The sequence below is a fragment of the Brachypodium distachyon genome, chromosome 3 (genome assembly GCF_000005505.3).
Source record: "Brachypodium distachyon strain Bd21 chromosome 3, Brachypodium_distachyon_v3.0, whole genome shotgun sequence".
Lineage (NCBI taxonomy): Eukaryota > Viridiplantae > Streptophyta > Magnoliopsida > Poales > Poaceae > Brachypodium > Brachypodium distachyon.
This window is the reverse complement of record NC_016133.3, coordinates 19233419-19250202: the sequence shown is the minus strand read 5'-3', so window position 1 is coordinate 19250202 and position 16784 is coordinate 19233419. Positions and strand designations below refer to the sequence as shown.

Sequence of the window (16784 nt, the reverse complement as noted above, 5' to 3'; positions counted from 1 at the left end):
ATGGTTAAGAAGCTCAACGCTGATATTTTAGATTTCAGTTGGATTAAACAATAAAAACGTAATAAGTGTCGGGAATTTAGTATAACTACTATGGATCGGAGGGAGTAATCTTATTGGAGCAACTACTTCGCACTGGATGATAATGCACGACGGATGAAGAAGATCCACTGGTACTTATGGAATGCCGTTAGTGGATCCCTTTTTGTATTGATTACCACATACTCTTAACTAATAGCTAGAGTCACGGTTTCTAAATGGTTTCCATGAACATTTCTCATACACTCCATTAATTCTTGGTCTCAAGTCTTGAAATTAATACTTATAAGTTATACCAGGGGATCGAGTATTGTTACTTGTAGATGAACTTTTAATGAGTACATATTAGTTAACATTTATATTTCTATAATAATATTTGTGCTAACGGCAATGACAATCTTTTACATGCAATTAGAATATTATTTCAGAATCAGCATCCCATTCCATACCTCAGGAAACTCATCGAGCTCAATTACTGGCATAGTGTCTTTGGCAACCTCTAAATTATCTCCTTGCTTTCAAGGTGGGCCCCTTTTGGCAACCGTCCATCCATGATAATTATCTACAACAGGATGATATAAAAAAGTGAGCAGATACAAAAGATCAGCGATTAACTTTGCTTACATCGATGACACAATTTTTTTTAAAAACACAACTGATAAACAAAAAATGGAAGTGAAAAAGTTGCATGTCTACTCTCTTCTCTAGTTTGAAAATCAAAGATCCACACCTGAACAATCGTTGTATTCCTAAAAGGATATACACCAGACATGGGAAAGCTCCTTAATAAAAGGTATTCTGAAGGTGAACACACAAGCAGCAGAGGAAACAGAACTGTCAAGTACCGGCAGTAGACATGTATGAATTATTTTCTCTAGTTTAGGAAAGCCAAAAGGATCGATCTTTATTCGCACCTGAAATAAACTAAATTTATAAGTGGGCAAAAAATCCATCCTAGGAAGCGCTGCAAAGTCCAAACCCAGATTCTTGCACAAAACAATCTATTTACTCGTGTGTACAGATTTACAGCCAACCGCCAGCTGCCCCAATCTGAAGGAAAAATTGCAATTCTCTTCTAGAACGATGAGAACAAACGATGCCACCCGAGGCTATAATTAAGCCAGACAGACATTAGGGAAGGTGAAGAAGAGGGTTGCAGAAGCACGATTACGTTTTGGCTCGCAGCAGCCGGAGCCACACCGTCCGGCAAGGGGCTTTTCTCTTGGGAACCCTAGAGCTGTCCATCGTGGGATTGAAAGGACACCGTGCGATGCGAAGGCGGCCGAGGAGAGGAGATGATCTATGGAAGTTGGAATTGTGGAGTCAAATTGGTGGTGTCGCCTTCTTTTTATTTTTGGGCACCTATTCAATCCCTCGTCGCCAGGCCGGAGCCGCATGTGCGGGACGTGCCACGAAGAAAATTAGCAAACCAGCCATCCTATTTGTTTTTAGGGGAATCAGCCAGCCTATTAGGCATTAGCATTAGTACACCGTTGAGATGGGCTATCGTCAGCTATAGTCGATTTCGACAAAACAAAACCGAAACTATTTCACAGGATAAACTCGACGTGAAAGTATTTCACTTATCGAGCCCTTTTGCTTAGCGTCTGTAAGGACGCTAAGCTCTAAATCTTCGCGTCTCATCATTGGACGCTATGCCTTGCCAGCGTGGCCAAGCGGAGCCAGGCCGGGCCCATCCTCAGTCACCTGAGCGTTGGGCGTTATACTGCAGGCTTCGCGCCTGAGTGTAGGGCGCTATACCCAGATTAGCATAATCCTAAGCTTGAGGGAAGATGGGCTGCCATCAGCTTCGCGCCTGAGCGTGGAGGTCGCATAGGCGTAGGTGCGTCTCTACTGTGGCTCTTCTTCTCCCAGCGTTGCTTCTCGCCATATCGCTGCCCTCTGTCTAGGACACGTGCGGCCGAGGACGAAGTTGCCGTGCATCGCCGCCGCCTGGGGCGCGTTCTCGTCCACCTCCCCGTACCTGTTGCCTTGGCTTATATAAGCACGAGCAGTCAGGGGTTTAATTTGTGGTAAGAAGAATTATGGGTCTATGGGAAGAAGCAGCGCATGTTTCGGTGGTGCCGTGAGCTTTGTAAACTACTGATTTCTTTAGGATTGATTGAGGTACCTGCTTTGGTCTGCACGATAATGTCACTTAAGCACCTTGGTATTGACTTCCAAATATATATTGCATCGAGTCCAGATAGCCCATGCATGCTATGCTTAGCTGACAGTATTAGCATTTGCCACATCTCGTTAATCAACTCACTAAACTCCAGCGCATGTATCTACTAAGTTACCTGCCTAGTTCGTGAGCTGGAACTGCACGTTAATGTTTGAGCCTAAATGGAGATGCATGCATACATAAGGCAAGTCATGGGCACCTGCTGCTCCGTTACCTAATACCACAGCGCCCAGCACTCGGGCGCGAAACCTGCAGTATAGCACCCAACTATCAGGGGCGCGAAGATTCAGAGCTTAGCGCGGTTACGTCAGGCACTAAGAAAAAGGGTTAGATGAGCGAAATACTTTCGCGCCGAGTTTATTTTGTGAAATAGTCTCGTCTCGAGGTTTGTGTCGAAATCGACTCAGCTATATGGGCCTGATTTTTGCGTTAGTCAGCCCCTCGCAGTCGCGGTGCCTTACGCACTTACACAGTGTTTCCTTATTTAAAAAAAACTATTCCTTCGCTAAAAAAGACAAAAAAAAACATAGTACTACTCCAGTAGTTCTGAAAGAAGTACTAGTACGTATAAGCTTTTGATCTCAAAGAAAAAAACGTACTATAAAGCTTTTTAGTCTGACCTCTTCGCATTATCTCCATACATCCAATGTCATCGATGCTTCAATCTATATGGAACGAAGCACAATAAAATTTTACATTATAAATAATCCCTCCATCCATACGAACAAACATAGTGAAAGAGAGGCAAAACCTGCTTCCGAGGAGAGAGGAGAGGTCTTCTAGACGCCGACCACACAAATGTACACGATGCGAAAAACCCACCAAAACACCGCTGAAGGAAACGAGAATTCAACCCGAAAGAGGCAGAGTTGGGCCGCTCCCGCTTTGGAGGCAGCAAGTTCATGGCACCGCGGCCTGCCGGCCTCGCCGAACTCTCGAAGACAAGACCACAAGGAGTCTCGTCGATTGCAGAGGCCTCAGGCCGATGATCACCGCTCCCACCCTAAACGTTTGCCCCTACATCTTCACTGGTCCGACTGACGACTTAGGCTTCCAAATTATTTTAGGTTAAACTGGTTTGGAATCCTAATCAAATCTGGAGGTGGGTTGGGTTGGGGGGGTGGGGGGTTAACCAAATTTGGCGAGCGGTTTCTCCGGGAAATTGGGGGAGGGCAGCTTAGTCTAGCTTCGTCTTAAATTAAACATCTTCAAGTTTTGTTTGATAGAAAGACTGCAAAAGAAGACCCGTACATATAAGTGAGCACCATAATTTGTATCTTAGTGGGTGAAGTAATTAATGACCCCACAACTGCACAACCACCTACATCTTCAAGTTTGACCAAGTTTGGTATACTCATTTGATATTGTAGATCTTAGTAGATTTTTTTAAACTTTGTCAAACTTAAAAAAATTTGACTTAAGACAAAGCTAGAACTCCTTATATTTAGGAACGGAGGGGGTATCTTCTATGATAACAAGTTGTATGTACAATATAAGAAAATATTCATGACCAAAATAACTTTGGAAAGAAATATTTATGACCGAATAACTTTGTCAAAACACAATCGAGACCAATTCCTACATATATAAATATATGGCCTAACTTTGGAAGGAAATAATCTTATTCAAAGTGGGGCGTAATCAATTCCTGCTGCCTGTAGCCTTCAATCTTCCTCATATACACATATCAATCTCTCTATATATACACAGGCAACAAAAAACATCGATTAGGCCAAAAGCATTTGCAAAACTAAGCTATTCTCAAACAGCGATATTGTAGTCGTCATCGACCGCCTACATGGGGAAGTGCACGAACCGCGTCCATCCACTACTGCTTATTATTCTTCTCTTCCTAAGCTTTGCTGCTATTCACGGGCAATGTAAGTGACATTGTTCTCCTTTTATTCACTCTTTCTTCCCTTGTTTTTCCCCACAATTCATTGCTTATCCCTACTAACCAGATATGACATAATTATATAATGATCAGGATGTGATCATCAGTACAAAGATTAACGATATATTTTTGTATAATCCTGTAGAAAGAGACATAGAAGCGGGCACCGGCGAAAACAAGAATCATAGAAATCAAGTTGGGTGCTTTTTTACTAGAGCTCTTTTACGGTACCCCTAGTTTAATAAGGACCATCCATTAGGTCTAATCTAATGGATATGATTTGTTGTACTCCAACACAAATACCGTGGAGTACCACCATGGATTATCAGGGAGTACCACAATCTGAAGGGCAAGATTGTCATTGGGAAAATTAACAACGATCTGAACACCATGCCTGCAATTAACCGAAGAGATTATGCGTAATTAAACTACGAGAAGCGCATGTGGATCGTTCCGTCCGGCGCCGTCCACGGTTGTTCCAGCAATGGTTCCCGTGAAGAAAAGCGAGAAGCTGATTAGGGTTTTTCCAATCATGGCAGAGACTCAGATTCCGTTTGAGAAGGCGGCCATCGGACCGGCTCGATGGGGGAGAGAAGCAGCCGCTCGGTGTGCACACTCGCCGGCTCCGAGCGATCGATTGGGTGGCCGCCGCCGGCTGCAGCCGGGGATTTAGAGGAGTCGTACGCTTGATCGGTAACAAGCACATTAACGATAAAAGTCAAGATTAGCCCCACGTTGGTGGAAGAAAATGTCTAAACTATCCATACCTAGATTTGGTTGGTACTTCAATCGCTCCGCTTGGAGTACCAGGGTACCGTAAAAATAAGTGCTACTGTTGTTCAAGAGGTTGGGATTGCTATAAGACATGGGATGAGTGCAAATCCCAATGCGTCCCTGGATCCTCCTCCTCCTTTGTACTTCTATGAGACTGGGTTATTACCATGAGTTAGAAACAAGGGCAAATAACATAATAAATTATTATTAAATATACACATTTTAAGAAATCTTTCTTTTTTTAGAAACATCTGGCTTTATCGATTCAATAAACAAAATACAAGTGATCGAAATTGAAACAAAAACCAACAACAAAAAATCCTAATGAAACTAAAAGTTACATCAAGATTCTTTGAAGTAAACAACTCTTGATCCGTCATCCGTATCTTGAAATCTCTCCATGTCTCCGATGATGAAATTGCAGAAGACCAAAGCTGCACAAGCTGGATTAACCTTATAAGTTTTGAATAGCCACATGAGTCATTCATCGCAACAAATGAGAACCTAATATCGTTGAACACACTCTAGCCGGGGACACACCCCTTGCAAGACAGGTTGTTGATATGCTGATTCATCGCTGAACCAACTAGAAAGAAGACCAATATAACAAAAAAACAAACCACGAGATCCGCTAGCTCCGTGGAGTAGATCGTGTTGACTACACCAGGAAGAGGATGGAGCCAGGAGACTATTATTCCATATGTCGTCGCCTCCTCCACCTGCCGTCACGAGGACACAAAATCTCACAAATAAGGTAGACAAACTGCAGCCAGACATTGATCTATGGTGACGAGGGGAACCGGAAGAAAACCGCTGATCCGAAGACACCTGGCGACTAGGGTTCCGCCTAGCTCCTGGCGGCTAGGGCTTCCGCCGCCACCTAGGTCGAAGTTAGGACTCAACCAAGAAATCTTTCTTTGTTGTTTCGACAAAAAATGGAGGCTCGATTGAGAGGCATCGAGGATAAAACTTGGACTGGGAGGGGGCGGACTAGGCCAGCGGGAGATGGTGTGCTGGGTCAACAAGTTGGGAATGCTGGCTTGGGCCAAAATTGTTTTCAGACTTTTTCGAGCAGCCCGAGCCGAGCTGGGCTCGACCCAAAAAATAATGAGCCCATTTCAGGTGCTCGGCCCGGGCTTTGCAATTGTTCCGGCCGAGCCCGTCCGAGCCTGAGCGGGCCGAGCCCACGCTCAAAAGCTTGGCCCGGTCGTCTAGGCCGAGCGGTGATCACCGGAGTGGTGAACCTGGCGGCAATGCTGGTCTCGGTGTTCAAGGTGGACAGGGTGGGGCGGCGCTTGTTGTTCCTACAGGGCGGGGCGCAGATGTTTGCAAGCGTGGTGGTGGTGGGGGCGCTAATCGGCGCCAAGCTTGGGTGGAGCGGCGTGGCGGAGATCTCGACGGAGCATGCGGCGGCGGTGGTAGCGGTGATGTGCATGTATATGGCAGGGTTCGCGTCAGTGGCGGAGGCACAACCCAGGCCAGCATGGGCCCTGGCCCCCCTATGATTTGGAATTTCTGCTTAAGCCCTTGCATAACTGTTGAAATTTTATCTTATAAGTTTCACTTTTTATGTTTTGACCTTCCCAATAAATCATTTCTTCTATTCTGGTCCTTCCTATGTTCTTTTTCTGCCTCCGCCCCTGGTTCGCGTGGTCGTGGGGTCATTGGGGTGGTTGGTGCCCAGCGAGGTGATGCCGCTCGAGGTGCGGCCGGCGGGGAAGAGCATCACTGTCGCCGTAAAACATGTTCATGACGTTCGCCGTTGCGCGGGCATTCCTGCCCATGCTATGCCGCCTCAAGTTCGTCCTCTTCTTCTTTTTCACCGCCTGGATCACCGCCATGACGCTCTTCGTTGTGCTATTCGTGGCGGAGACTAAGGGGGTGCCAATTGAGGACATGGCCAACATGTGGAAGGCGCACTGGTACTCGAGCCTCTTCGTCACCGACTATGATGCCAAGCATGCAGATATTGAGATGGGCAACAGTGTTAAGGACTGCGGAGTAGCTTAGATTTGTAGTAGCATTTACTAGTGTTTTGTTTACACTTCAGACAAGTTGCATTGCCTTCTGACGGGAGGGCGCTCGATGGAGAGGGAAGCATTCGTCATGTCGCTGCCTGTCCTGGGAGAAAGCACTCTTCTAGCGGAAAAGCCGCCCTCTCGTCTCCTACCAGCGCAGCATATCCGGAAAGAAAAACCAGCAAAAGACAAAGATCAAAACACACAAATGGCAGAGTTTGGGACGCAGAGTCAGTAACAAGCCCTCAATTTACGTTTAGCGTTTGTAAGGATATTTTATTAGTACTAGGCACTGTTTGTTTGGATTTCTGCTTCAGTTTTTGATGATTCTAACCCTTTAAGAAGCACTCCTCGCGTTTACACATGAAACTGAGAAGCACGTCCGGAGGTGTTTTCCTCCAGAAGCTGAAGCAGAAGTCCAAACAAATAACGCGTTAATATACTGACAATCCTTTCTATAAAGGGTTTTTTTATTTTCGTGCCCTCCATTGCTTAGTTCTACTCAGGTTTGCCCAAGGCTTAAAACGTTGCTCGCTTCTACACTTCGTTCTTTGGCAAATGCTCGCAAATGTCCTCACGGCGGACCTGTTAACGGTCAAAGCCTTTGACCGTTACCTCCTGACGGGTGGGGCCAGGTTAAATCCTGCCGAGTGGGGCCAACCTAGATACTGACATGTGGGCTGAAGCAACAGGAAAATGATCCTTTTGACTGTAGAAGAAATGATTAATTTGCAAGTGGGTCCGTCGGAAGGAAAAACCAGGCGGCTTCTGGCCACTGCCTCGCCAACGCTTTGCCGTCGCCAGAGTTGCTCTCCTGCGCGACACAGGCCAGGCAGAGGGTGGGGTGTCTATCAGGCGCAAGGCCGCTTCACCCTGAGGTGGCGCTGGAGCTTCTTATTGCTGAAATCATGCTGGCCGCAGGCTCGTGCGGTCTGCGGTGGCGGAGGGCGACGCTAGGAGGCGGGGCGATACAGAGCACGGGAGAGGCAGGAAAGAGGGGCAAGAGAATGAGTAGGTCATCACGAATCTGACGGAGGCATTGGAAGGGGTGTATCAGCACTGTGCGAGCACCTCGACGCTGGCAGGAGGCAGGCAGAGAACAACAACGACGCGGGGATGACTCGGACCACGCGAGGCTCGATGAGAATCACTGGAAGGTTCGGAGTGATCAGGTGCAGCTGAGGGAGGCGGCGGTGGAGTTCGGAGGTCGCCGGAGAAGGAGATCTACTCGGCGGCAGCAACCGATAGGAGCTGAGGAAGAAGATGGTGACCCTGCGATTGGAGACACCTTGGGTCGATTACTTCTGCAGAAAGGATTCTCGAGCCGATGCGGGTCTCTTGGGCAAGGTGGTGAGGCTCGTGGAGGACGCTGGCCATGACGGCGCAAAGCAGCGGCGCGCGAGTGTGCTCTGGACGTGTGCAATCCGAATGGAAAGTTATGCAAGATGACGAAATTTCAAATTGTTTTGAGAAAGTTGACTTTTGTTGACCAGAGCCATTATTTGGCCAGTTTGATGTAAATTTTGGAATGGAATCACAACACTTTCTCCAAATGAACTCAAACTTTACACACTAGTCACATATGCCTATTAATGTCTTCATCTCAAAGCTTGTTCAAATCTGAATTGTTTACCTATTTTTTGAATTTCAAATTCAAACAAATCTCGGGTACTATTACCTCAATCACAACTTAGATTCACAATTTTCGTCCCAGAAGATTTCATAGCGTTTAGTGTTCATCCTTGATGTTCTCTCCAAATTTCAGATTTTCTGGAGTTCAGGAACGATATTTCGTGCATGCTTTGAATTTTCAGCCTTTTCGGCTCATAATTCAAAATTCAATGAAACTTCGTGCAAATCGATGTGGAACCAATATAACAAAGTCATGGTTGTGCCATGGCATTCCAAAAAACTTGGAAATCACCGGGTCCAAACGCATTTGAATCCTTTTGCACCTAAACTACTGTTTTTGCCTATTATGCCAATTGGAAAAAAATAATATAATAATACAAAATTTTATCCGGAAAAAATCTGAAAACCTGCATGGGCTCTTTATTTGTCAATACCTATCACAAAAAAAAATTCAGGCCAAAATCAATTTGTTATCACATGCATGATATTCAAAGTAGCACATCTCTGTGGGATGTTTTAGAATCTTTAAAGAAGATGTTGGAAGTTTGATGTAAATTTTGAAATTATATCACAACCCTTTCTCCAAATGAACTCAAACTTTGCACACTAGTCACATATGCCTATTAATGTCATTATCTCAAAGCTTGTTTAAATCTGAATTGTTTACCTATTTTTTGAATTTCAAATTCAAACAAATCTGGGAAACTGTTACCTCAATCACTACTTAGATTCACGATTTTTGTCCAAGAAGATTATCATAGCGTTTAGTGTTCATCCTTGATGTTCTCTCCAAATTTCTGATTTTCTGGAGTTCAGGAACGATATTTCGTGCATTCTTTGAATTTCCAGCCTTTTTGGCTCATAATTCAAAATTCAATGAAACTTCGCACAAATCGATGTGGAACCAATATAAAAAAGTCATGGTTGTGCCATGGCATTCCAAAGAACTTGGAATGCACCGGGTCCAAACGCATTTGAATCCTTTTTGCACCTAAACTACTGTTTTTGCCTATTCTGCCAGTTGGAAAAAAAATATTAATAGGAAATTTTATCCGGAAAAATCCGAAAACCTGCATGGGCTCTTTATTTGTCAATACCTGTCACCAAAAAAAAATTCAGACCAAAATCAACTTGTGACCGGCCTTACTTTCCCCGGGGAGGTCAACCAACGTTGTTTCATTCAAAATAAGCATCCCAACAAAGTCACGGTGGCGAAAACATACAACCTTATGCCGTTACCATACCCATATATATATAAGAAAAAAAAAGGATAACATTACATATATATATATATATAGATCGATGGGTACGCAAGATCGATTACAAAATAGCAATAAAAATAGAGATACGTAGCAACATATACATATGTAGCTAGAGATAAATAACGACACTGAGGCGCGGGCTCCATTATGCAGCGTCGTCGCCGTCGTTGAGACCGCACTCCTCACGGAAGGCGAAGAGGGCGTCGCGCTCCGCCCGGATTTCCCGGACGTTCTTCCTCCCCCGCTCCTCGAGAAGGTTGCTTCTCTCCGCGTTTAGAGTTGCGAGCTGAAACTCGTACCGCTCCCTCGCCTCCGCCGCCTCCGGGGCCGCACTCGTTGGCGAAATCTTCCGCCACGGAAGCCACCTTCACGTCAGCCATGTGCTGCCGGTCGGCTTCCTGCACACGCTGCTGGTACGTGTGCAGGAGCTCGGCGTGGCGCCGATTGATCTCGCACTCGGCCTCCTCCTCCTCCTCCTCCTCGTCATCGTCGTCGTCGTCATCGTCATCGTCGTTGAGGGGGAGTCAGCTGCAGGACGAGCACGGGACGTCCTCCTCGATGCGGGCACGCTTTGGTGGCAGTGAGCGGCTGCGACGAGAGACGGCGCATGTCGGCGGGTGGCAGACGGCGGAGTGGTGGCCAGCTCACGCCCATGGCCGCCGCCGGCCGAGCTCTCGGTACCGTCTACTAGCTCCTTGTCCTTGGCCATGGTGGAGAGAAGCGGTGGAGCTCGAGAGAGAGAGCGAGAGGAAGAATGTAGATGAGATCAGAGGAGACGAGAGAATCAGTTTACTGGGCATGCACATAAGTAGTAGTGGGGAGAGGAAGCCGACGGGACCGAGAGAGTAGTGGGGAGAGAAAGCCGACGGGGCGATCTCACAGTTATTGAGAGTGAGTGGGAAATGTGCTGGGATCGCTCTTAGTGGGCCGCGCCACCGTGCACGCCTGCTATTAACGCCAGTTCCCTCCAACTTCCCACATACGCCAGTTTCCCATTCATTTCAAACTGCGCCGGCGACCGCATTCAAAGCCCACCGATCGCCGGAAACCTCTCCTCTTCCCCTGTCACCATCGCTATTTAACCCGGCGCCATGGCTCTGCTTCTTCTACACAGCTCTCCATTCTTCTCCTTCTTCTACACGGCTCTCCACTCCACTTCTTCAACCCGCCGCCCAACGCCCCCACTGAAGACAAGCAATGGCGTTCGAAGGCCTCACCTTCAACCCGCCACCCCTCACTAACGAGGCATTGTTCCCACCTGGCGTGCGTGTGGAGCGGACGCTCCAGGTGTGGGCGATATCGCGCAGCCGGAGCTCGATCGCGCTGGCCAGGAACTTCCTCAACACCGACTTCGGTCACCTGGAGGCCGGTGGCCCTCCAATGTACCGCCTGGAGCAGCTCCACGAGCACGGCGTCAAAACCGCCCTCCTGGTGCACCTCACCAACAGCCATGATGCCGATTACCTCCTTGGCCCCGTGTACTGGTGTGGATGCAAGTTGATCGCATTCACGCTGTTGAGGGGCGCATTCTGCGGCGGCGGCGCCGGTGCTTCCCTTCGTGTCTCGCCTGCGAGCCCACGGAGGCAGATCAATGGCCAGAAACTCGACCACGTCACGCCGCAAAGGGTACGGTGCGGCGTGAGCGCGCGGCAGCGGCGCATCCTAGTGTCCGGCGCGCCGACCGAGAGCATCCTAGCGGCGCGTCCTAGCGGCTCATCCTAGCGTCCACGTCCCCGTCCCGGTCCTTGTCCTCATGGTCGCGCCAATCCCCACGCCGCAGCGGCCGTCGTCGTGGTGGCCAGAGTCAAGCTCGTCGAAGCCCGGCTCGGCGCACAGTCAGCAGCGCGCATTGGTCCCACCCCTCAGGCTTATACCCGGTCCCACCCGTCCGCAGCTAATGGCTTGACCGAGTTGACCGTGAGGAGGTGCTCGGTGATGGCAAAAACGAGCATTTGCGCAAAGGAGGAGGGTAGAAGCGAGCAGTGTTCCAAGACCTGAACAAAACTGAGTAGAACTAAGGAACCGATGGCACAGAAGTAAGAAATCCTTCTATAAATTTGGTCAAACTTTAAAATTTTTGACTTAGAACAAAAGTAAAAGGCAACATATGGATGCTAACTCCTTTGGGAGGACTGGACATGTGCTTCTAGGCCAAAATGTGAAGGAACGTGTGATTAATTTGAACTGATCTCTCGACGGACATATCCAACTAAAAAAAAATACTAGCCGCACATACGTAATCTCTGGCGCTGGTGCTTCCCAACGAACGCATGCTGATCGAACGGCATCAGCAAGACCCGGTCGCGATCGCCTGCAGTCCACCGTGACCACGGGAATCTTCTCTCTGACTCCCTTCCATCCACCGACTCATCTCGCAGTTTGACCGCTTCATGCACGCACTGGCATGCAACTGCCACCGCAAAGCTGTTGTGCCAACTCCACCAGGCGTCCAGGCCCAGCGTGCCAAATCGATCATCATGCATATTACGTAATACTCTCTTCTCAAAATAATTTTACGTGCAGTTAACGGTCTACAATTTGAATATAACTTCAACTTTTATTTACAGAGAAAGCTGTCCAAAATGTAGGTCACATAAATTTGTTGGCTGTCAAATTAATATTATAAAAAATATATCAACAATTATGATGCTAAATGAAGATCATTAAATCTGTTAACTATGAACAAACTTTTAATATTTGAAAGTCAAAAAAAGTTATATGCCCTACTTGCATTGAAGGAACTAATCGGATGTACTAGAGTATTACTAAATGCTCAACTTATAAGTTATATACTTTGTCATATAATAGTACTGGTTTGTTGGTTGTGTAATGTATTAGTGTGTTGGGTGTGTGCATCCATTGATCTTGATGCAGAGACCAGTGGTCATTCCCTTAAAAAAAGAGAGTAAAGTCTGTTTTAAAACTTAAACTTGTACTCCCTCCGTTCAATAAAAGATGTCTCAAGTTTGTCAAAATTTAGATGTATCTAGACATGACTTAGTGTATAGATGCATTCAAATTTAGTCAAAGTTGAGACATCCTTGGTTGGACGGAGGAATACAAACTGTCGAAATCGAACCTCCATTTCTTAATTTGAAATCAGCACCCTGATGTTCCCGGTCAATATTGCTTATAAGAAGGTTTGTCATCCTGGATTGCTCACATGGCCACGGCCAAGGCCTAATAATGTTGGCTGACGCTAACTCATCTTACCACGCTCGCTATAGAAGGTCTCGTAGCTTTTAAAATGGTCACTATTCAAATCGGCTGTACAAACTAAAGGTTTTTTTTCTGACGAAACTAAAACTCAAGGTTTCAAACATAATTTGTTGGCAATGGTCAGTCAGCGATTCCAGACTTGACCGTGTCCACGCGGTAATACGTTCTTACGGTCAATAATGAGCAGGAACAATAAGGCTAGGGTGTTGATTTCACGAATCAGAAGGTGGAGGTTCGATTTCGATCGGCTCTACAAACTCAAGGTTTCAAACATATTTTGTTGGCATTCTAAAAAAAAGATATTTTGTTGGCAATAGTCAGTCAACGATTCCAAACCTTGACCATGTCCACGCGGCATATAATCCATGTTTTTATACGTTCTTATGGTCAATAATGACCGGAAACAATAAAGTCAGGGTACTGATTTCAGGGGATCAGAAAATGGAGGTTCGATTTCGATCAGCTCTACAAACTCAAGGTTTGAAACAGAGTTTACACTCTAAGGAAAACAGCATTAGAAAGTCAACTATATGCAAAATTGGCTTATGTTTTGGAAAGGAGTCACGCATGCATACAACATATTTTGGTACACATGCACGTGGCATCGATCATAAATACACACATACATGCATATGGCCATTTCGTGTCGATTTCCACAAAACAGACCTCGAGTCAAAACTATTTTTCAAAATAAACTCGTCACGAAACTATTTTACAAATATAACCCTTTCACATAGCACCCAACAGTTAGGCGTTAAGCTCTGTAGCATAGCGCCTCTCCCTAAGGCGCTATGCAACTGCCAGCGTGGCCAGCCTGGACGCCTTAGAGTTGGGCGCTATGGCAGCTACATTCGCACCCAATGAGAAGGCGCTATGCTGCTTCCTACCTTGGCGGTACTTGGATGTTTCTATTGGGTTTCACATGCTCGATCATATTGACCATGCATTGTCCAAATATTTATTTGGAGATGTTTTATACGAAGACCAACGCTAGGGTCTCTACACGCTGTAGTCAAAAATTTCGATCGGGTATGTGATCGAGCTAGGCGCAGCATAAGCTACGGCTCGGGTAGCTAGCTAGCTTGGTATGTGTAGCTGCATGCATGCCTTGAAATATGATATTTTAATCCATTTCACATGCATGCCTGGAGATATGCTATTTTATTCCATTTCGATCGCCTGTCGCTGCATGCATGCCTGCGTGGGACAGTGAAATCAGCAGATAGTGAGGGCACATCGCCTTTTCGTTGGGCACGAAGGTAGCTGGTACAGCGTCCAACTCTGAGGAGTTATGCTAGGACTTGGCAAAATTTGAGACCCTGCAAGGTCGCAGGTGGGGTCCGAGCTGGCCACGCTGGTAGGCGCATAGCGCCTTAGGGAGAGGTGGTATGCTACAGAGCTTAACGTCTAACTGTTGGGCACTATGCGAAAGGGTTAGATTTGCAAAATAATTTCGCGACGAGTTCATTTTATGAAATAGTTTTGTCTCGAGGTTTGTTTTGTCGAAATCGACCCATTTCGTGCGGCAGAGACCAGGTCTCAGGCGATTTTTACAGCCACTACGTAATGCGTGCTTCTAGCGTTTGATCTCAGAGTACCTTCGCCGACAGCTATGGGAGAATCTGATCAGATCATATTCCAAGAACAAGCCGCGGTACAGCGACGATTGATCGATCCTTGTACAACTCAGATTGATCAGTGTTGTGTACACCAAGGGCCAATGATTTGACCGTCACGCAAAAGGCCTGCCACCCTAGCTTACCTAATTTCTCGCTCTCTAGCCAGCTCCCTCGTTGGGTTTGGGTCTATCATGCATATTCGTCCATATAAAGGGCGACCGACCATGCATATTCCCCATCACGATCACCAGCCACTGGCGCGCACACACACACACTGAACACTGAAATCATCACCCGGACGATCGACCAAACACAGCAGCACGCAGCAGCTGCGACAACACTCATTGTCCTTGATTCCTTCCTTTCTGCGTGCACTGCCATGGAGGTGGCGTTAGCCATGGCGCTGGTAGCCTTCTTCCTGCTGCTGCAGCTTGCAGCAGCAGCCGAGGCGACCGCGGTGAACAAGTCGTGCGTGGCCGGCGCAGGCGGCGCGTCCGTGAGCATCGGGTACGGCGGCGCCAGGGCCAGCGCCGGCGCCGGCGCCGGCGTGTCCCTGGGCGGCGACGCGTACCGCTCCGTGTGCCCCCTGGCCGAGGAGATCATCCGCGAGGCCGTCGAGAAGGCCGTCGCCGCCGACCCCCGCATGGCCGCTTCCCTCCTCCGCCTCCACTTCCACGACTGCTTCGTCAATGTACGTGCATGAAGGAACTACAATGCGCTCGGGAATAATGCAGTGCGCCATTATGACTTCGCGAGTAATTTTGCTCTCTTTTTTGGGTCAGGGTTGCGACGGGTCCGTGCTCCTGGACGACAAGCCGTTCTTGGTGGGCGAGAAGACGGCAGGGCCCAACGCCAACTCGCTGAGGGGGTTCGAGGTGATCGACGCCATCAAGGCCCAGCTGGAGCTGGCGTGCCCGGACACCGTCTCCTGCGCCGACGTGCTCGCCATCGCCGCCCGGGACTCCGTCGTCGCCGTAAGTTTTCCTTAGTCCTTCCTCCACACGCATTAATTCTTCGCATGAACAACAACAATTCGATGTCACATTCTAACTGAAAGCGTGCAGTCTGGCGGGCCGAGCTGGCAGGTGGAGGTGGGCAGGAAGGACAGCCGCACGGCGAGCCTGCAGGCGGCCAACAGCAACCTCCCGGCGCCGACATCCGGCGTCGCCACGCTCGTGCAGAAGTTCGCCAACGTCGGCCTCTCCGCAAAAGACATGGTGGCCCTCTCCGGCGCGCACACCATCGGGAAAGCGCGGTGCACGACATTCAGCGCGCGCATCGGTGGCGGGATGGGGGTCGCGGGCACGGCCAAGGACGCGGGGTTCGTGCAGTCGCTGCAGCAGCTGTGCGCGGGGTCGGCGGGGTCGGCGCTGGCGCACCTGGACCTGGCCACGCCGGCAACGTTCGACAACCAGTACTACATCAACCTGCTCTCCGGGGACGGCCTGCTGCCATCCGACCAGGCGCTGGCCGCCGCGCCCGCGGGCGACGATGACGGTGATCAGGATGCCGGCACGCTCGTCGCGGGCCTCGTGGCAGATTACGCCTTCGACGCGGCTCTCTTCTTCGACGACTTCGCGGCTTCCATGCTGCGGATGGGGAGGCTGGCCCCGGCTGGCGGACGCGCCGCTGGCGAGGTCCGCCGCAACTGCCGTGTCGTCAATTAAGCCAAGTTTAGCACGATGTGTAGTAATGTGCGTCACTCTCTCGCGCGCTCTCTCAGTCGGTATGCAGTTATGGATTACGTTTCGGTTAGGCTTGAAGATTTAGTTTGGTGTCCGGACTCCGGAGCTAAGAATTGGTAGATTCTAGCTAGATGTATCAGTTGATGTATGTGAGGGGCGCGTCGAAATAATTGATCCGGAGGTGTTTCGCTTCTGTTAAACTGGTGATATATTTGTTTTGATTAGAAATGAAATTGTGTGTTTATTATTACCAGAGGATATGTATATATACCCTACGAGGGGATGCCAAGGCATCGTTACATTGTGAATACACCTTTACGAACAGTTGTGTCCCAAAGTTTTGTACAATCCTAACCGTTAACACTTGATTAATTAATCACTAATACAAAATGCTAATCCTAACTGTCAATGGCTACTCGGATGGAAGCAGCGGTTCACAACACTTCCCCTTTTACAA

The 16784-nt window shown here is 48.1% G+C and overlaps 1 protein-coding gene and 1 pseudogene across 1 annotated transcript; both read left to right on the top strand.

Annotated features, from left to right (window-relative positions):
* The first annotated feature begins 4022 nt into the window (after window positions 1–4022).
* On the top strand, window positions 4023–6902 carry LOC112271650 (annotated as a pseudogene).
* A 7987-nt stretch (window positions 6903–14889) lies between these two features.
* Window positions 14890–16580, top strand: LOC100825628 (peroxidase 40). Its single transcript, XM_003573634.4, has 3 exons — window positions 14890–15333; window positions 15425–15616; window positions 15707–16580. The coding sequence occupies exons 1-3, from the start codon at window positions 15022–15024 to the stop codon at window positions 16307–16309; spliced, it is 1107 nt and encodes a 368-aa protein (XP_003573682.1). The 5' UTR covers window positions 14890–15021; the 3' UTR covers window positions 16310–16580.
* Window positions 16581–16784: the final 204 nt, after the last annotated feature.